Source organism: Leptodactylus fuscus, chromosome 1 (assembly GCF_031893055.1).
Source record: "Leptodactylus fuscus isolate aLepFus1 chromosome 1, aLepFus1.hap2, whole genome shotgun sequence".
Lineage (NCBI taxonomy): Eukaryota > Metazoa > Chordata > Amphibia > Anura > Leptodactylidae > Leptodactylus > Leptodactylus fuscus.
In genome coordinates, this window is record NC_134265.1 from 94,523,290 (window position 1) to 94,545,696 (window position 22,407).

General features: G+C 39.3%; 1 protein-coding gene across 19 annotated transcripts in view; it reads right to left on the reverse strand.

Annotated features, from left to right (window-relative positions):
- Nucleotides 1-22,407, reverse strand: part of PITPNM2 (phosphatidylinositol transfer protein membrane associated 2) — a 189,163-nt gene that overhangs the window by 85,988 nt on the left and 80,768 nt on the right. For all 19 annotated transcript variants that reach the window (XM_075274038.1, XM_075274081.1, XM_075274070.1 and 16 more), the window contains one exon: nucleotides 22,156-22,339. In XM_075274038.1, coding sequence (XP_075130139.1) covers nucleotides 22,156-22,233 — 78 coding nt within the window. In that variant the 5' untranslated portion in view covers nucleotides 22,234-22,339. The remainder of the gene's footprint in view (nucleotides 1-22,155; nucleotides 22,340-22,407) is intronic.

The window sequence follows — 22,407 nt, forward strand, 5'->3', positions numbered from 1 at the left end:
GGAGGGTTCACTTTCCTCCAATTTTTTGCAATTAGGGTCTGATATATTGCATTTATATGATATTGTTACATTTATTCTAATCACAACAACTATTCATTTATGCAAAGTTTGATGAAATGACTGACTATATTGCAGAAACTCAGCATTCTTGGCCTTTGTTGGAAAAAAAAACAAAAAACAAAAAAATAAATTGTTTTACTGTTATTATTCCCATATTATCTCCAGATGTAGATGGCATCAGAGGTGAAAAATCACACCCCGTCTGCTCTTACCCAACACCAGTCTAAATACTGTATGAACTTTGTACAATCTAATCCACTTCTGCACCCCTTGTCTGAAGTTAACCCCTTCTTCTCTTCTGTTCCTCCCTTTTGTTGTCCCCTTTCATCCTGTTGCATTTTATTTTCTTCTTTTTTGCTTTTCTATTGAGGTTTCCCCTCACAGGGATGGGCGGTCCCAAGTGCCCATACATGTTGGTTAATGGATTTTCTTCCACCGACTCCTCTTGCTGTTACTATGTATTGAGGGGACCATTGCCCTGAGCTCCTTGGGTGTTACGCTTCCCCAGACTGTTTTACCCTCTGAGCCTTGGGTCATTGCCCGCTGTTCTCATATGTGTTATGTTAAACTGTTTGTTCTGTTATATTTTTAAAATCTTAATAAAACTCTATTATACATAATCAGCATTTGACGCTCCAAAACTAACAGCACTTATTGCTCAAGAACAGTGGAAATTAAAAAAAATTCCAACTGAGCTGAAATTGGTGGAGCAACGTCTATTAAAAGATATATGGAGGTGGAGAAAGGTCCTCTTTAAAGTATTACTCTAACTGCTACTCTAACACTCGATCTTATATCAAAAGAGGAGAGACCCAGTAACAGTTACTAAGTATATGACATCTAAGAAGTCCCATATATAGGCTCGATTAAACAGACTTCTGGCCTCCAATATAAGACTTTGGCTCCATTTCTATGTATTCAACTAACATGTCACCACATTCCTACACTTTTTTTCCCCATTTTTCCAATATTCAGGCAGCCAACCTAGAATACATAAAAGAAAGGCAAAACTGACCCAATCGAAAAGCAAATTGATCTACATATCGGATGTCATACTAGTGGAAATAACAGCATGGATTAATAAAAATGGAACATGGCCTTCAGATCTTTTCATCCAGTTGGCAAATGCACCCACAGCACAGTGACAGCTGTCTAATATATGCAAAATTTAGCAGGTGACATCAAACTCTACATCTAACACCATTGCCAAATATTAATAAAACGGTTTTTATGTAAATGTGTGATTTTGTTGCTATGGATTCCAATATTATTTCAAGTTTCAGGTTATTAATAACCTGGATTTAGTAGCCTCAATACTCTACCAATGTGTTATGCCATATGCAACACCTGTTGCTGCTTCAATATTCCCATAGCAACCCAAACTAAGAACAACCAGGGACTACTAAAGCTGTTTAAAGACATGATTGCGCTTAAAGCAATATGTACAGAACACAGGCCAAAGACTTGGACAAAGTCAAAGACTTCATCAGGACCAAATTATTAATTTTTTTTTTTTTCAATGGCACAGACTGGTTGACTACAAATTAGCTACATAAATATAAAAAAATGCAAACCTCATCATTTTCTCTCAGGACCACTATAACAGATGACAGGCATGGCATTATTCCCAACCAGATCTGTGTAATGTTACATCTAGGCAGCTTTCCTATAAAACATTTTGACTATATTTTAGTGTATGCCCCTAGATTAGTAGCACTAGGTCTATGGCAACTTCTCTTTTCCTCCAGCTCCACAGGATGAATATGCAGGCCTAACTTCTCAGCAGTGAAAGCAGAAACCTAAGCACTAAAGTGTGACAGCCATGGACGTCCCTGTTAGGCTGCCAGAGGTGAAGGTGTTGGCTGTACACATACCAAACAGTAATATCCCTCAAACACCTGAGGCGCTTGGCCTCACCTAGTGTTGTCATCCTTCTCCTACAGCTTTAACTCTTCCTATCTTGTTGTAGTTTGTTCTGTGTGTTTTAAGTAAGGTCACCCCCAAACTGGCACTAGTGTAATGGGTTTTCAACCCTACAAATTGTACAGCGCTGCGGAATATGTTGGCGTTCTATAAATAAAATGTATTATTATTATTTAATGGGTTCTCTAGCAATACACCTGAAGGCCAGTTAGAAATATATGTATTAGTGTAGTTTCAAAGCTCTTAAAGACTGTTCAATAAAGTCAATTGCTTCTCTTTTATAGCCCAATAAAATATATTAAAAAAAAAAAAAAAAAAAAGAAAAGAAAAGCCATATACTGAAACCCCAGCACTTTGTTCATCATTCTAGTCAGAACAGGGGAAGACAGAATTCCAGGCAGGACACAATGGTCCATAATTATTATGCAGTGTCTATACTGTCATGAACATAAAAGTTATAAAGAGGATTTTCTGGCCCCAAATTACTTTGATACATCTTCCTGCCCTACGACATGCTATTACATGAGGGATTATAGATGGGTGCCAACATGGAATTCCTTTACTATTCCTAAACCAACAACATCAGCAGTGGGTGCGAACTGTGATTGATAGTGACTGCAACATCTGAGGTGAGTGTCGCAGAGAGCAGGACAAGGAACGAACAAGCTTAATTGTATACAAAAGGAGGTGAACATGTTCTTAAAGTGAAAGAAGCACTAATATTGGTAGCAGACAGATAGGTCTGTATGCGAAGGCAGAAGATCAGCAAAATACAGAAACCAGGGGATACATGCTGTTTTTCTTATTATGATTTTTTTAGCCTAAAGAAAGAGTTAATAAAAGTTAATCAAGTAATATGTATATTTTGTATGCTGCCTTTGAGCAATAAAACTCACCATGCAAAAAAAAAGAAAAGAAAAGTAAATAAGTGTCCTTTGTTTTGCAATGTCACAGCCCAAACTGAGCCATGTCCCTAAGGCTACATTCACATCTGCAGAAGAGTCTTTGTTGCATCTACAGCTCCATATGTAACCGCAGTTTTAGCAGCCCGCCTCTTCATTGTTCAGGTCCCTCGATAGACCACAACACTAGTTGTGTTGTGAACCTACCAAGCAGTTAGGAGGAGTGGGCTTTTTTATATTATAAAAAATAATAATTAGGCAGAATTCTTAGTACTACTGTGTCAGAAAACAGAACCACCAATACATTGTATGTTTACATTTATTGGTGGTTTTGTCTTCTGACACAGTAGTACTATTGTAATTTTGAATTTACCTTCATTGTGCCTTTTTGTTTGCTTTCGCATTTTTCCTGTTAGGCAGAAGTCTTGCCAACTTCCATCTCTAATTTAACCCCTATTATACCAGAGGTCTGGTGTTCAAATATAATGCCACAACACTGATTGGGTGCATCAAGGCCCCTGCTGCCTAGGTCAAAGTTGAGGTGTCATTTTCCATGCAGCGCATGGGCTGCCATTTTGGGGAGGATCGCCGGTGCCTGGAACGAGAACCGGGGCCGGTAATCAATTGCCATGACAGCCAGGAGCCTATTGGCGGCTCCCAGGCTAATTTTTTCATTACTTCTATTACAGGCTGCTCTATGCAGTCTGTAATAGAAGTGCCGGTATTTTGCAATGCATTAGTGATCTAGGGGGTTTAAAATGTAAATAAAACTATATAAATTTAGTATCCCTGGAATCATATTGAAACATAGAATACAGGAGACATGCCATTTCAGCTGCACAGTGAACACCGTAAAAAGGAACTCGGTAAGTAAGTCGCACAAATGCACTTTTTCTCTTTATAGGCAGAAATAGATTTAGATGGATAATTAGAAAGGCTTCTAGGTAGATGCATAGGTAGATCCATATAGCTGGATTGTCAAATGTAAATGCATAGATAAATACATAGATAAGTGCACAGAAAGATAAAGCCTTCAAGATTCACTTATCCACTTTTATCCTTTCTATGAGCTTCCCATCTTGAATTTAACCAACCACAGTGCATTACAGTTTGCCCCAAGCTGTATACCTTCAGGGGAGTTCACTGTTCTAACTCCAGCTTAAAATAAGACTAAAATCATGTTTGTAGCCCACCTGGATTATGAGATATCACTGGTTAAAGCAGGGCTGCATATACTCGCAACTTCACTATAACCAGGAAAACCTGTGTAGCTGTCCGTATGCAGAGAAAGAAGGATTTTCTCCAGTACCGGTCACTTCAGATGACCCCAGGGTAGGGGTACCAGTACCATGTACTTTTGTTTATGAAAATTACCCCCACCCCTCAAATTATCAATCAAGAAGTTTTATACAGTGAAAGCTAAAGTTTCATATACATAACGTCGGTGTCTGACAAGTAGTGTCCACTCCTAGTGTCCGCTCAAAATCTGGCACGGACATTAGGAGCGGACACTAGCTGTGTTCATGACACCTGTCATTTATTTAAATGGGCATCGGGTGCGTTCTTTTGCACTCCGTGCCCGTCCTTCCCTGTCTGCAAGTGAAGATGTCCGACTTCTCAAGCGGACAGAAAAACCCTGGGTTCTTCTGTCCGCTTGAGAAGTCGGACATCTTCACTTGCGGACAGGGAAGGACGGGCACGGAGTGCAAAAGAACGCACCCGATGCCCATTTAAATAAAGGACAGGTGTCACGAACACCTGAAGCAATGGGATGAAACTAAAGGGAAAGAGATACAGATTAGACATTAGGAAAAACTTTCTGACAGTGAGGGTAGTGAGAGAGTGGAATAGGCTGCCACGGGAGGTGGTGGGCGCTCCATCAATGGAAATCTTCAAGCGGAATCTGGATAAACATATGCTGGGATGATTTAGGAAAACCTGCACTCGCAGGGGGTTGGACCCGATGGCCCTTGAGGTCCCTTCCAACTCTACCATAAGATAAGATAAGATAAGAACACAGCTAGTGTCCGCTCCTAATGTCCGTGACAGATTTTGAGCGGACACTAGGAGCGGACACTACCTGTCGAACACCGACGGTAGTGTGAACGCCCCTTAAGGACACACAAAAAAAAGATTATACAAAGATCTTAAAAGGAGTTATTCCCCTAATCAAAATGGATGGTCTAACCTTGAGTCCAACTGCTGGGACCCCTGCAGATCAGCAGTTTCCTGGGTTACAACTCTCGGCTTTGTTTACATGACAAGTGCTGTGCAGTTCAGTGTATTCTTTACAGAGGCAGTTAAGGGTACTACAGCAGGGTCTTATTCACATCTATAGGACACTGTGGTGTACACCTATAACTGGTGCCATCAGGAATACAGTGGCCTAATGATAGACCATACGTTTTGAAAGTATGGATAAATCCCTTGAAAGGAAGAAAAAGAATAACCAAACTAAAAAAATCTACAGTAATTCTGAGTGCATTATCCCAAAAGCAATATCTAAAATGTATCTATTTTTTGTCTGCTTTTGAATAAAGTAAAGGCAAATAGTGACATTTTAACAATCAGATGAGATTGATTTTGTACAGTGAATTCAGTCCATGACATATTAGGTCACTTGTTTATGGAGTTATAACAGACTAAATCTTTTCTCCGCCAACTGCCTCATCTGTTTATCAGCAACAGGTACTTTAATATTCACCTGGCAGAACGCCTTTAAGAATCCATTAATCAAAAAGGAATAGATGGAAAAAATAAGCCAAAAATTCCAAATGCGTTTGCACTCAAGACAAAAGACTACATAGCTAAAACGTAGTAGACAAACAAATATCACAATAATTTGTTCAACATGTCTCCTCCATATCCATTACGCCTATAAAAATGGGCTCCCACTACTAGGCAGAATATTAGATTTTGGAAAAACTAACTCCAATTTTTCATTTTGAGTACCAAAAAGTGTTAGCAAATCTGGGTCCTCAAGCTGAGCCATGACCTGGCTGGCAGTGACTATTTTAATTCATCTCCTTTGTTTGCTGCATACCTCAACACTGACCTAAACATAACACCTAAACGTAACAGTAGATCCACCATGATATGACAAAAAGACAGTTCTAGACTGGTCAGTGGATGGTTGTAAACCTGTAGGTCATTCCAAACCCTGGACCTAAGCCCAACAACGACTGACAATCTAAGAGACGAGATCAAACAAAAAGTGCACACAGAAAATATGTTAAACATTACACAACTGAATCAAACTCTCTATCATAGAGTAAGAAAATATTTCCTTCAAGTTAGTTTGCAAATGGTAGAGGAAATGCCTGCTGAGACCAAAGGGCACAATACCAGGATTTATAGGCAGTCAGGAAAAGGCAAGTCTATTAAATGTCTGTTTAAACACATTGCAAAGTCAGTTTGTCATTGTCCATTTCTTAATTTACGTCACATTTTATTTTTATGCTCCTTCAATAAATATTGATCACAAATTAACAAAAACAAAAACCTATATGCTGCTGCTGTGTGCTCACAATGCTTCAGGAAGGTTAGAACATATATTTCTTTATTCAGAGCTCCTTTTGTTTTGCTGTTGATCTAACCATGGTGGCTTTACTACGGCCCTGAGGGGTATAAGGAGTCGTGCTGTGTATCTGGTACTGACCAGAGATAACTCACCAGTTTAGGCTCAGTTCACATCTGCGTTTGGGGATTCCATTCCCCTCTCCGCATAAAAAAAAGCAGTGAGCAAAGCCCTACAAGCAGTACTTTTCTATCTGCATTTTTCGTGCAGAAACTGAGCGGAAACCACACGGACCCCATTATAGTCTATGGGGTCTGCGGGTTTCCTAAGGTAACCGCTTTTTCATGCGGATTAGGTTTCCATTCGTGGGGTCCACTTGGGGACCCCAAACCTGAGCGCAGATGTATAGCTTGTTGTGTTCTTACTTTCATAGGAATTTTAGGGTTTTTTTTTTCGTGAGGTGGCAGAGTTTAGCAGTTTCTGCCTGACCATGCCTATTAGCCATCTATGAAGGATTCTGAGTCAGGCAGACATAAAATAAAAGGAGTTGGTGCTTTGGCCTACTGATTCCACAGTCCTGGTTATTTCCAAGTGTTACTTTGTGCCAAGTACCATGAACATAAAAATAATAAGTAAAACAAAATAATCTATAGCACGTATGGAAATGATGCTAGGTTTTCCAGGTGTAACCACTTTTTAAAACAGAAAGGATTCCCATTCACATGGGGAACTGAAAGACGGAAACCCTATCTGCTTAAAAAGCGGTCACACGCCCCCACAATGGGTTCCGTCTGTTTTCTGACAATTTTACACTGAAACCAGTAGAAAAAAAAAAGTTCCCTTTACACAACTTCTCTCCACTGATTTTAAGTGGAATCTGTAGCAGAGTATCACAATGAGAATCCAACACAGATATGAACTTAGCCTGATCTGACATGCCATAAAAGTGTTAAAGAGGGAAACCCTTTTATTGTAAGTAAAACAATAAAAACAGGAGGGACAACACAACATAACAATGAGTTGTCCTGTTAGGGCAGCAATGAACAGAAATTCCTCCAGTTAGGACTACATATGAAAGATGCTTTGAATTTCCTATTATCTTTTTACTCACAGAAGAACTGAAGAGAAAAATATATTCACAGAGAATATTGCTCTGTATGGGGTAACAGACTGACAATGCAGAATTGCCTTATGAAAGAGGATGTTGAAACATGGCAAGAAGCCCAAGTTCACTGCTCTGCCATTGATCTCTACAAGGCAGACATTCACTGGCAGTCCATTACTTAGTAAGGCTTTGACAGCTATCTAATCTGTCTATCTAATCTCCTTCTCATATATATTCCACTTTCTATCGCTCCCTCTCTCTCTCACTATCTCTAACGTGCCATTTATCTCTCTTTCGCTATATCTAGTGGGTTTTTCCCACAGGATAGGAACCTACAGATCTGCAACCTAACAATTGTGAGAACAGAGTTTTCTGAATGATCCATAGGTGGGAAAAGCACCACCCTGATGCATGCATGTCTGTGGGATTGCCAGAGACAGTGGAACTCAGGAGTTCAGCTATCTCCAGCCTTCCCAATTCAATCAATGGAGGGGTGATGTGCCTTTCCAACCACAGCTCTATTTAGTCTGGGGAGGGAAATAAAAAGTCTCACAAGCATTGCTCCTGGTTTCAACCAGACACCTATAGGAAGTTTATCAGGTCCAAAATACGGCTCAAAACAAATAAAAACACAAGAACTATTTTAAAAACACATTGGAGAAAGTTATTATTTAATGCCAGATATCTGGCCTTCATATGTTACAAAGTTCAGGTTTGCAGCTTTTTAATTAACAGTTACAGCATAAAATGTCACAACTGGCATTTTTGTGCTGCCCACACCCCACCCCCAAAAAAGTAACGTGGCAACGAAGAACATTATGCTATGAGCTAGTGTAGTCTTGATTTCAGGGGCATACAGCCTGGCAGAAGGAACGCTTCAGTTATGCACGTAGTCATAAATGAGGTGCATCCTCTGCTGACGCACGCGATATGAATACTGGCGTTAAAAACTTTAATAGCCTCCTGTCAGTTTTTCTGATGGTGCATCTTAATGAACTATCAAAAAAACAGAATAGAGACTTAAGTCTGTTGAAATTTCATATGAGGGGGTCCATAAACATAGCTGCCACATGGATGCAAAAACCGGCCATGAAAAAAATCAATGTTGCATCGTTTTTTTTCACAATTTTCATATACAAGTAGCCTACTATGAGCAAAAACATACCTCTAGGCCTCATGCACACAGGGTATTATGACCCATGACTAGAGTTAACGGGAGTGAAGAAATTAGCTCATATACGAACAGATATTCCAGACTATTCCACCTTGTACAAGGGGCCTTGTGGCCACAAACCAATGAAGCGATGCAGAGACAAATCATCTTTATAGTGATGTGCAAATCCTCTTGTAAGTGCACCAATGGCAAATGCAATTTGCTTACTGTAAGTGCTCCTGCTTTCTTTGCCACCTCTTTAGCCATAAAGTATATTTTCAGCCTATCCCTCCATCATGGCAGTCTATATACAAGTCACACAGATTTGGTCAGCCCAAATGCTATGCTAATTTCCATGTACATAAGATGAATATATCTGGCCGCTAAGGTATGTATCTGCTCCTATTTAAGACCTATATACAGCACTGTTCTTGCTTTTGGAGGCTTTCTGGCTCCGATAGACTCATTTTAACCTTTTGTCCCAACAGTTCATACTTTCATTTGAGCCATTATTGAAAGTCCTTTATTAGTAAATATGGACATAATAAGAGTCTCTTGCTGCATACGCCTCTATAAATCAGAGCAGAGACCACTTTACGATTAGTAGCCGATATTCCCCTAGAAGTTGCTTCTTGAAAGGGGTCGCTTCTTATTTCAAAACCCCCTTTAATACTTTCACATATGTTTCTATGAGTTTAGTTAAAACCAGAACCAACAATACTTTCCTTGGTCTCCATTAACAGGCAACTTTTGTAAATGTCAAAACTTGCGTTGCTGTAGATTCCGGATTCAATTCAGTGGAGTAGGGACTTGACAAGTTATCATAACACAGGGGAAAACATACACTTCCAAACTGACAGTGTCTATAAAAAGAAAAAATTTGGCTTGCATCAATGAGGATGTGGGAGATGAAGGAAGGAACAAAAGAAAAGAAAATAAAGCTGAGAGAGAGATAGAAGACCTGTCTAGTTGTCTACTTCTGTGCTGCAAAAACGCTGATAGACAACCAGATCAAAAGTGGTGGGAGTCCATTTCTCATTAGTATTGTTCTAATGTGCAATACTGCTATGATGCACATATAATGTGTGCAGGAAACAAACATTTGATGAATGGACAGTCTTGGAGGACAACAGGATGTGAGGACACTGTTCTAAATGTAGGCACACTGTGCCCCAGGGTTCGCTGTGAGGCATGTTGGACTATTGAAGACTCCATCTGGGGAAGACTCCAACTTTTTAAGTTTTTCCTGACAACTTTCTCAGTTTAGCCATCAGTCTCATGATACCTCAGCACAGAATCACATGGACAGTTAGAGCCAGGACCATCTCAAGTAGTGTGAGCTGTGAACGTTATTCTAACTGTGTACCTATTTAATTGTCATCGGTAACTGTGATAAGAGTTTGTCGTTCCCTGTGGGAAAACTTGTATGGTACAGTCCATGCATTTTCATGGTACAAGAACTGCAGAAGACTGTTATGGATGACAAACAGTTCTCCATAGACTCAAGTAGAAATAGGGTATCAAAGCCAGATTCATATAGTTCCTGGATAATGACCCCAGTCTCATTTACAGAGTGATAAGCAGAAATACTAATACACTGAATGCCATAATGAAGATTTTAGCTTTTGGTTGAATGTCCCTCGAAAGGGTCTGTCTGGGGAGTGTAAATAGACTTACATTACTATAATCAGCCAGCCCCCGAAACACAGGGATCTACCTGCTAGACTCTTCCATTGACAGTATGAGATTGAATTGCTGAAAACATTCATATAACATATATCTCAAAGACTCCACTCACTTTAATAGGGAAACAGAGTCCAGAGGATGAAACATGGGTTTTTACCTTTTCATTCACAGTTTAACCTGTCTATCTTCATGTACTTGTAACATTTTTTTCTTAATACATTTCACTTATGGATGGAAAGACATCCATGCCCAAGTAAACGTTTTTGGTAACACTGCCCCATGCCACCAAATGTAATGCAAAATTATATACATCTGTGCCTCTGTTGGCAAAAAGTTGTGGTTTGTGTCAATATGCAAATAAGCTCTTTGGAGCAATTAGGGCACTGCTGCTGACCTTTTTGGAGCAACTGAAGAGCTTATTTGTATGTTGACAAAAACAGAATAGGGTTACCTGAATCACATTTGTGAATGAGTGTCTCTGCGGTAGATATATCACTATTTGCTGGGCTGGGTTCTAGTGACAGACTCCCTTTAATGAAGAGATACATTACAATAATGTTATTTATATAGCGCCAACATATTCCACAGCATTTGACAAATTGTTGGTTTGAAGTACAGACAAAATGAGACATTACAGACTAATAAATCAATTCACAAAACGGGAGTGAGGGCCCTGTTTGGAAGAGCTTACAATCTAAGAATTAACTCGGGCAGCACAGGGTGTAGCATTGTTTAGGATTTATGCACACAGTTTTAATGGTCCCGTGTTTGTTTGTTTTTTAATTGTTGGGCTACTAAAGTAATTCTTGTGGCATTGTCATTATTTTTTTTTTTTTTCAACCTCTAGAACTGTCCATTAAAGCCTTTTTTAAAGAATTTCTCATTTCTATAGTTGATAAACTACAAAAAAAAAAAAAAAGTATTTTGTTGATGATTTTCAAAGAAAAAAGCCAACGCTAACAATAGTGTACTAAAAACATTTCACCTACTGTATTTTATTACATGCACTGTGGCCGTGCAAAATCACGGCCACAAAATAGCGCCGCGTATACGATCCCGGCTCCCATTGAAATCAATGGGAGCGTGAACGGCCCGCAAAAGATCACGCGGCGTATACGTGCCACATCACGCGGCACTTTACTCCGTGTGAACTCACCCTAAGGGTTACTAATATGTAAGACACATGGAGGTAATAAAGTGCCTTAATAATGTTTAACGTAATAATTATTACCTCTATGTCTCTCACATATCAGTAACCCATATGTGAGGCACACAGGGGGTTAAAGTGAACTAAATTGTAATACACATGACCAGACTTTTGGTCTGCAATGGTGGATAAAATTATGGACTATTACATTTCAATGGACCCGTACACATAGATGCCGTTGCTTTTGCAGCTGTGTGTCCTGGCCAAATTGAAGAGCTGCAACTTATGGAGCAGGTCCTATATGTGTCCTATACCTCTCCTATATGTGCCTGCATTTGTAGCCCTATCAATTCATTTTTAATGTAAAGATCGGTGATCAATTAATGTAATTTTATTGGTATCTATTTTAATTCTCCCCCAGGCTTCTACTCGGGTCAATAAGTTTTCCCAGTTTTTTGTGGTAAAATTAGGTGCCTTGGCTTATATTCAGGTCGGCTTATACTCGAGTATATATTCTGTACCATATACTGAGAAGCTGAGGGGAAAAATTGTAGAAAAACGCTTTGTTTTTACGATATTTATTGAGCACCCAAAATTACATGTCTCCTGTATTCTATGGGTTGGTGCGATTCTGGAGATACCGACTTAATATAGTTTTATTTACATTTTAATCCCTTAAAAAATATATATATATATATATATATATATATATATATATATATATATATATACAAAACTTTGAAGAAGAAAAAAAATTCTTAGAATTGCCATATTCTGAAACCCATAACTGTTTTTTAATATTTCCTTGTACAGGGTTGTACAGCATTCTTTTTTTGCATGGCTAGATGTACTTTTTAGAAATGGGTGATGTCTGATGTTTTGATCTATTTTTCTTAAAAAAAATTTATGCAAGGCAAAATAGCAAAAATATGGCAGTTTTGCTCTTGATTCTTTTCCAGCTACGACACTCGCCATTTGGGAAAATGTTTTTATATATTTGAAGAAATGCTTGAAGAATAGGCATTTTTAGACGTGTGGGATGTAAAACTTGTTTATTTTTATTTTATTTTAAATATAGGAAAAGGGAGGTGATTTAAAATTTTAGATTTTAACTGTTTCGATTTTTATTTAATTCATTTATTATTTTTTTTGCTATTATAATAGCCCCCTAAGGGGCTTGTACCTGTGTGTCATACAATCATGCACAGTACTCAGAAAACATCATCTCACAACAGCTATCCATGCCAGAAGAGGAGATCAGTTCAATAGTAACCAGATCATGACCAGCTCACTGTTACTGTTGATAAGAATTGCTATTTATAGAGTCGGCACAATACTGTGCACTGTACTACAGATATTATAGATTGTGCTCCTTACACAGAAGGTCTTTCCACCTCTTGCTTTATTGTCAGTTTTACAACTTTCATAGCCACCCTTGAATGGGTGAGATATGTACAATTATATATTCCATGTTGTCATACAGTACATCCAAATTTTTATGCCCTTATATAACAGGCAATACTATCTACACTGGAATTACAGTGAAAAAACTCAATAGGAAGACCTACCTTACCTATATTTCTAATTCTAACATTTTTATATGCTTTGCACTTTAGGTTAGTAGGTTATTAACAGGAAATCTTATTTATGCAAAATCCTACTTTCTATGATATAATCGACACCCATCTTTATAATGAACCTGTCCTCTATGTTTTTGGTGCTAGGTTTTATGGTTTTCAAAGAAAGATGACACATTGTCATATTATGATGAGTGCTGACAGTACTGATCGTAAATAATGATTTTTAGCTCAGATTAAAGGCACCCATATACCTACAATATTGATGGCCAATAACAAGCTGAGGAATATTTGTAAACTCTTTGCTCACAATGACCTCTTGGCATAGAAGAAATGTGACAGCGATGCCATTCCACTCGAGCCTTCTAAGTAGCAGAGAACTATTTCCTGGAATGGATACAAGATTGTAAAGAGATATGGTGTGTTCAACACTGGCTTGTAGGAAGATCAACATAACTCCCAGTATAGTCTATGAATGACAGAATTAACCAGACAACATACTGAAAGTCAGCTTTCCATTCACTAGATGGAACGGATTCCAGCACACAAATGGAGATCTAAAACAGGAAAATATGTTCTAAGAGGAAACATAACATGCACAGTTATGTAGGGATCAATCGCTAAAGAGATGAGACTTTACAATTCATAAAACAGGGATTAATAATATACAGTATTTTTTTTCCCGGATTTGGGCCAGTTCCATTAGTTCCGTATTGGGTTTGGTGCTATAGGCAGTGGTCACAATGGATAGTTCATGTTTTATTACAATTTCTGATTGGCTTGTTTTATTGGCACTGATGTATTTCACCACAAATATAGATTGTTCAATGTTTCATTCTATAGGAGTGGGGTATTATGTTATATGGAGTGGAGTATCTGCCTAGTGGTAGACCCTCTGGCTATATTCACATGTGTTTTGGAGACACCAGAGACTAACACAATGTCCACCTCAAATTGGGGGTCAAAAAAGTCCTGCACACACAACTTTTTAGCTTCAGTTTTAAAATGAGTAACCCCATTATAATCAATGGTGTCTGCCTGCTTGTTCTTCTGATCCTCCCACAGACCAGAACAAAGGATAGGTAAAACTAATATGAACCTAGCATCAGACCTCTTCTCCTTGATGTGTGGCTTGACCTACCTTTGAACTATTGATAACGTGTGTACTGCTGCTTTGTAGGTTAAGTAAATATATGATAGTTACTTTGTAGTTTATTAGCGCTACACAATATTTATTGGTGTCTGGTCCTAGTGGTTGATTGACTGGTGAGGAGTCTTACAGAGTTCTGTGATGTTGGGAGACTCCAGAAAGTGGAGCACAACCCAGGTATACAGCGGACAAAAGTAGCTAGGGTTATGGAAAGGTAAGTAAAACTTTTCATATTTTAAAATTCTTCACTTTAAGTTTCACTTAACTATAGAGGTCTATGGAAAGTAGAGGATATCCAATTGGGTGTCCCTCTGCACAGAGCAACTGTTCAGGGTTGCTTCTGATGCCTGTAGTATACACAAGATGGAGTTGGAAGCAGTTGGCTCCATATTTCGTATAGTGGCCCAGCATCAGTACTGTAGTTCAGCTCCTATCAAAGTTAATGGGAGATAAGATCTACAGTAATGGCACCAGGCTACTACACACGGCATGGAACCCTGTCCATCCCCAATCAGATATTTATCACCTAGGCCATAAAAAGAAAACTCCTGGACAACCCCATTAAGGTATAAAAGTGGTCTGAAACAAACAAAGAAGAAGAAAAAAGTATCACATCTCAAAGTGAAAGGCCTTTAATCTTCATTTGTACTAGTACTTTAAGAAAAGTTATTTTAAAGGGGTATTCCCATAACCTTTGTTCACCAACCTGCAGGCTCTGTACACTGTTCACTTCCTGGTTTTCTCGGCACATTGGTGGGCGGGGTTTCACTTGCTCTGCTATTTGCTATGTTTGCAGTCAGTAATGAGGGATTGGTTGTAAATGCATTACCACAGTATGAAGCTGACGTAGAGGCTGATATAGCAGAGCTGGATTTGAGTCAGCTTGCATTACATACAGAGGTATCAAACTCCCAATCTTAGCCCTTATCAGCCAAATTCAATTAAACCGTCTGATAAGTGGAAGAGCTGAAGATAGACCGCACAGTAATCCTGGAGCTCTCACCTCCCCCCTCCCCTATCTGAGGAGCTCCATTGCTTGTCAGCCCCTCCCTCCCCCCCTGAGAGCAGGCAGCTAGTCACTTGGGAAATGAGCAGATAAGACCAGTGTCCATAGAAATGAAATGTAAACAATTAAGTGAATAAATTAAGATAGCAGCCAAGCAAAGCAGTTTTGATAAAGCCATGCATTTAGGAAAAGTCTTAAATCCACATAAACTAGCAGTATAGATAAAATCCTTGTTATGGGACATCCCCTTTAAGGTATACATCCGATTGGTAACTTATCGCTAGTGCCAGCTCCTCATTTTTCTTATTTCCACTGGAAGCTGGAAAGATTTGTCATTTCCATTTTAATCTGCTAATTTTAAGTGCAAAGTCCAGGAGAGGAAACTCAGCACGCTTGTGCCTGTATGCGGGCCAACATCCAACTCATTTTCAAAAACCACTGCTGCTTGAAACACTAAATACAGACAAAAATTGCTGCAAACCATAAAATCTGTTTCAAGCACACGCATGTATATAAATATAGAATCTCTCCCACTTGTGTGACTCGGGCTCAGCTGCCAATATGAAGAATAAAAATAATAATAATTGGGGAAAATAAAAAGCCATGCTAGCAGCAGCCCACTCCTCCAGCAGCCAAAATCAGCCTGGGCTTAGTTAATGACTCTTTTGTGTTCATGAAATCTGACGTCAGATATATTGCCTTCACTCAGCTTTCCGCACCCTCTGGTGCATACAGATATAGATCAGGAGAAGGTACCACAAAGTCAGGCGCTTATAAGAATGTGTCACTGCTGCATTATCCAAGTGAGCAGAAATATGCAGCTGTGGTGTTAGGAACACATATTAATAGTGGTGCTGCCCCTTTGTGATGATTCACATTGCATGATCTTGGCACTATATAATGACTTTATGCTCTGTCATTCCCAGGTTGTGCCATCACAGTTAGCAGTAATACTGAGCTGCAGATTTAGAGTAGTTGGAAGCTTTCAGTCATCTCCAGGGAAAAATCCAGATCTTAAAAACTATTCCATATGTATGAGATACTTCCATGTACAAAACTGTTCATAATGTCATTTTATTATATTTATCATCTTTTTTTTTGTAATTGTTAGGGTTCCGATCCCGCTTAAAAAAGATCGGGAACGGAATTTCGATCCCGATTGCTCAACTAACCTTCACAGAAGTGCGGCTGCTCCCCGTTCTTCTTGCTCCTCTTCTTTCTCCTTCACATGCCTTCAGAGCACCCTGCGCGCCCACGCCTTCCTAGACTAGTGTTAGAGATACTGGGAGAAGGCGGGGCTTGTGGCTTAGAGTGTGGGCGGGTACTGGGAGGGGAGACGTGAGTGATACACTCACGTCTCCCCGCCCACACTCTCCAAAGCCACATCAAACCCCACCTACTCCCATCATTTCTAACACTAGCCTAGGGAGGTGGGGGCGCGCACAGCACTCTGAAGGCATTGTCAATGAGAGAGGACCGGACTGAGTAGAATGGGGAGTGGAAGCGGATCTGTGTAGGTAAGCGGACACCAGGGGGGGGCTAAGTAGCCGGGGGATTTTTTTTTTTTAATCACTACACAGCATGGAGTCCAAAAATTTAAACAATTTTTGGACTCCATGCTGTGTAGTGAATAGGATTGTTTTTAAAATCTGATCTTCGATAATTAAAAAAAATCCCATTGACTTTCATTAGGATCAGAATTGGGATCGGGATCGGGTTCATATGGAAAATGATCAGAAATCAGATTTTAAAAACGATCCTGAAATTTCAAGATCGGCTTAACCCTAGTAATTGTAAAAAAGTAGGTATATTGAACAATAGTAGAGGTGCAAGAAGAGTCCTCAATATGGGATACTTTTCATAGTTTAAAATTAAACCATAAAAAGCAAATAATTTTTTTTCCATTACTCACATCCAGAAAGTTGCATTATTATAGCTAAAAGGACAACAATGCTACAGATCATTAGACAACTGATAAAAAGTAAGTATATGAGATGGGAGAGTAAATGGTTTATGTTCATTCAAAGAAAAGTAGTGTCAATCATCCTTTATTGATTGATTTAATTGAGGTCAACTCCATAGTTGTGATGTTCCCACATCACATTCCTAATGTGTTACAAAATAACGCAACTACAAGTGATACATTGGTTTTAATGCAGGAAAAGCTGGCATGAATGTATACTCAGATGCTAAACATTTGCTTTTTATGTTATATTTTAAGTGTGTGTATCCACCAGCACACAGCTCAATACTTGGCTATACAGTTTGACAAACAGGTGGCACAATACTATGCAAATAATGGTCAGAAACGATCACTGGATCATTAGAACAGCAAATGGTAAATATTGCTCATTTTTATTATCTATGCAATGTATATATAAAAATTATTATTTAGATAACCACTATAGAGGGGTTGTTCAACTAGGATACTTCCTGTGCCAATATAACTTCCAAACCTGGCAGCTGTAACCTTTACCCTGACTAGACAACCACTTTATGGTGACAACAAGGTGTTGCACTGCAGGCAGACTAATACTTACTAGGACTATGGTGTAATTTGAGATTGATTTTGTCAAAAGGATTTATATACAAAAAAATGTGCAGCAAAAAAATGGCAACATTTTTGCACTTTATCAAGAAATAAGCCAATTAATAAGGTTTAACGCTAGACTGGACAGTCTAAGGCCCAGTTCACATCTGCATTCAGGCCATTCCATTCCCCTCTCTGCATGAAAAATGACAAGAAAAAAGTCTTGCAAGCAGCACTTTTCTCTCTGCATTTTTCATGCAGAAACCCAGCAGAAACCACATGGAACCCATTAAAGTCTAGACGTCCGCCGGTTTCCTAGGGTAATCGCTTAAGCGAGTTTGGTTTCCACAACGGAAACCCATGCACAGATGTGAACCAGGCCTAAAGACACACCAGATTTATCCAATAGCAGACGCTAAATCTAGCGCACTTTAGGATGGTCTATTCTTTGACAGAGTTTGTAAATCTGCCCCAGACTTTCTACACATCATCTTTGTGAGAACACTGGATTTATGTGAATGTGCTATGAGAAATAAATGGCGTAAGAACTACAGGTCAAGCACCATGAAAGGCCGTACAAAGAGATTCCACTAAAAATTGCGTTTAATCCACAAAAAAGTACATGCATGTGAAAACACACACACACACACACACACCACCTTTACAAGACATATGGCAAACATTGAATACGTAGTGTAATGACTTTTTTTTAATAACATTTTTTAAATTCTGCAGTTAACAAATATAAAAACTACTTCGATTCAAATAAATAAAATGTAAGCTTTGGACTAGCAGATTAATTCCTCCCAACACAGCTGTCTGACACTACAAGTGTACACAAACACCCCCTCCAGATCTATTCTGGGAGAGATCATGACTCCCACTATCTGGACCATGGCTGCTAACTCTTCCCTTTCCCTTTCCTCACCACAACCAGAGCTGCACAAACCACATCAGAATCCGTGTTCAGCATCTGTTACCTTGGCAACCTGGCTACATCAGCAATCCAGCGGGTTTAGCTTAGGACAATACTTGCCGCACGCCCTGCGCTGCATACTTGGCGTTCTGCACTCTGATGTCAACCGTAACCATAGAGCTTGCAGCTGAGGCCCATTCCTGCTCACTGTAATGCGCACCCTTCATGCATGATACAATACCATGTTAATCTAATTAGTGCTGTGCGGAGATGTACAGTACATTGTGCTTATGCCATTGGGACAAGTGCCTAATGTCACAGTCATGTCACGTATTCCACCGGTGGTCGGGTGTAGAAACCCTATTTATAACATACCCTATTAGGGAATTCTGGGTTAACAAGGACCTTTTCGATGAAGCAGAAAAACGACCTCTAGCACAAAAAGTCATGGCATGTGCGAACACTACAGGGACAGTCTAATGATTCACACAGGAACTGTGCAATTCCTCATTTCTTCTAAGATAACAGCTGATCAATAGGAAACTCATGTGATCATCCGTAAATACCTCCTCAAGACACTGACATAGCCCAAAGCAAACCAGGCTGTATTCCCAGAAGTGTGTTGCAGTCAGCAAATGAACTCTGATTCATAAAGGCACTGGCCATTATAGGCCAACAACCACTTTCTCGTATTTTTCGGAAGATCTTTTAATATACCGCATAAAACATTGAAACAGGAAGTAAAACAGATCAGCAACATACTATATCTTACATAGGATATCAAATGAGCCATGACTAAACAAAAGTGGTGCCTTACACTAGAAATCTTATAATATTCTCTTATCAAGGCTGTTTCCCCTCTGCTGAACTGACTTTCATTCTGAAAACCTTTGTACTCTCGTGTGCCTGCACGGAAATCTATGCCAGCTAATAAGTGGTGCTATTTACTGCAGTCAACTGGCGCAAATGATAAAATCAATCTCGCACACCACCCTTGCCACGTTCCTGTTCATAAAAGTTGAGAAAAACAGTCAGTTTTTAATTAAACAAATGGGAGCTATCTAGCACAACCAAAGCACTTAACTATCATAAATTGGGGTCAATACCTCCCTATAAGTTTCTGACATGGAGTTGTTTTGGAGTGAGAATATTTTAGAGCATATTCCTCCTCAACACCGGCAGCCCGTCTTCACTGCCCAGTTTAGAGCACCATTTACAGATACTGCATACAGAGGGAAGCTGCATAATATTAAAATAAATTTCACATAACGACTAAAAATAATGTTTCCACTTCTATACACAAACCAGCTTAGGGCTCGTTCACATCAGCGTTCATCTGTCCTTATTGCAGGTTTCCGTTTCCTGCATAAAACAGATGCAGGAGACGGAAGCCTGCAGGAGACTTTCTCACCCATTCATTTGAATGAGTGAGAAAGCTGTCCGGCCGTGAGCGGCAGTGAGCGTTTTGCGCTCTCCGCCGCGAAACCGGGTTTTATAATCCGGACACAGAGTCGGACATGCACTACTCTGTGTCCGGATTAAAAAAATCCGGTTTCGCGGCAGAGAGCATAAAACGCTTACCGCCGCTCACGGCCGGACCCGGTCTATGGTTTCCGTCTTCTGCCATGCAGGACTTTTTCTCTGCCGATTTTCGGTGGACTCAGAATCCAGCCTTAGAAAGATGTGATCTGATTTGAAACTGGTTTTTACTACAATAAGGGCAAAAAAGTGCTTTCGTTCTGCCCTATAACATGGCTCTTATACTACTTTTGAGTAGAGTACCTCTTAGAGATGTTACATGCATTGTAGAGGCAAATCTAGTTGACAGACTAAGAGGGGGAGCATCACTGGACTAATGGAAGCAGGATGATCAGTGCATTACCCAACACCTAGGTTGTTCTGATCTAGCAGTATACAAAGTATTGGGCACAGTAGTTAGGTGAAGGCTGCACCCATGGCAAACGTGCCTCATATGGTCCAGAGAGAGGATGGTTTGATCCAACAACAAGCACCAATAGCTCTCAGTTTCCTTGTCCAGTAAACAAAAATCAGGTGGCATCTTCATCGCTAGACATGAATGAAAATCCAGTTGGGTTAGAGTATGGTGATTGCTTGGTGAACGCTTCAGTCCTGCCTTTACTGAGGGTCACCACACTGCTTCACTACTGTTGTAATAAACTGGGGAGTCAAAACATTCAACAATCAGTCACCCATTGTAGTGGTATGAAAGACACTAAACCATTCAGCTTATTGCCTCTGCTGATATGGCTTCCAATTGTTATTTTGTGGATGAGTGTGCAAATAATTCTTATCCACACAGCAAGCTTTTTCCCTCAAAAAAGTCTCTGACACATGGCAACCCTTCCTTTGGTCGCCGGGTCACCAGCTTCACTAACCTACTAGTATACAGGTTCTACAGGCAAAACTGCAACATCTGTGTGTAACTGTACCACATGAAAGCATACAGAATATGCCAAACTATTTCATCTCATATACAGATTAGAGGTGGCCCAACAGGTCTCAGATTTTCCTAATAAGTCTATCTGATAGCAAAAAAACTTTCAGATCAATAACTCCTTCTTGTCACTTTTTCTGGCCCTCAAGGATTGTATATCTATTTTTTTCTAAGAGGTTTTGCATATCATTAGACTATAGTTGGTCGGACAGAATTGGGCAGGTTGTGCAGTAAGAAAAAGAGAAAATAGTAATGGTCTCCAAGATCTCTTCCACTACAGGATAAAATAGAGTGTTGCTGAGGACTTCAAATAGATCACTATTATTTAGGATTACATAGTATGTGAATATTAAAAGGGACTCTTTAGTTTGATGGAGACCAGATACGTTTACCTTTGGTAGAATAGACCAGACACACACACAAAACTGCAAAGAATATGTAGCAAACCATTTTACACATTTACAATTTAAGCACCTGTTCCAGGATATATCTAAAGAAAACCAGAAGGTTCGGCATTATGTGTACAAAGGAAAGAAAATACCTAAACAGTCTTGCATCTAAAATATAAAGCCTGCTGAGATGGTAAAATAGATTCAATATAGAAAATAAATTGGAACTTCACTTCAACTATTCCAGAACAATTTAAATGATAAATTCATATATATATATATATATATATATATATATATATATATATATGGCAGGTGCCACCTTCACCTCCTCTACTCCTGCTTGTAATGGAAGTAGTTCTAGTATTATAATAAAATACACTAATATAGTATTTAAGTGAATCCAAGATGGACTTTCACTAAAAAAAGATTATTCAAAGAAAATGCAACAAATGTCAGCAATAGAAGAAGAAGAAATCTGGTTAAGAACTACAGACACTGATACATAAACACTAACAATAATGAAATGTAATAAAGTACCACTACTGCGGGATAACACACAACAGAAAGTTCCCCAAAGATATGGTAAGTTATCTTAGGAAATTAGTACTATGTTGAAAGAAAAAGGCAAGTGAGAACCTGGATCATGTAGAGCTGTGCAATACGGTATTCCTCCACAGTCATGGGAAGGGGGATGCGATATTCCTTAATCAGCATCTTGAAGAAAGAATCTCTGACCCTCCAAAGCTGCCAGAATCAGTAACCCAAGGAACTCCGCTTAGAAGTTTTTAAATGACTGCCAGGGAAGTCATTTGGGGGAAACCTGAAACAACAAGACAGACATATGACAAAGTTATTTTTCCAGCTTCTGGACAGAACACATCATCCTCC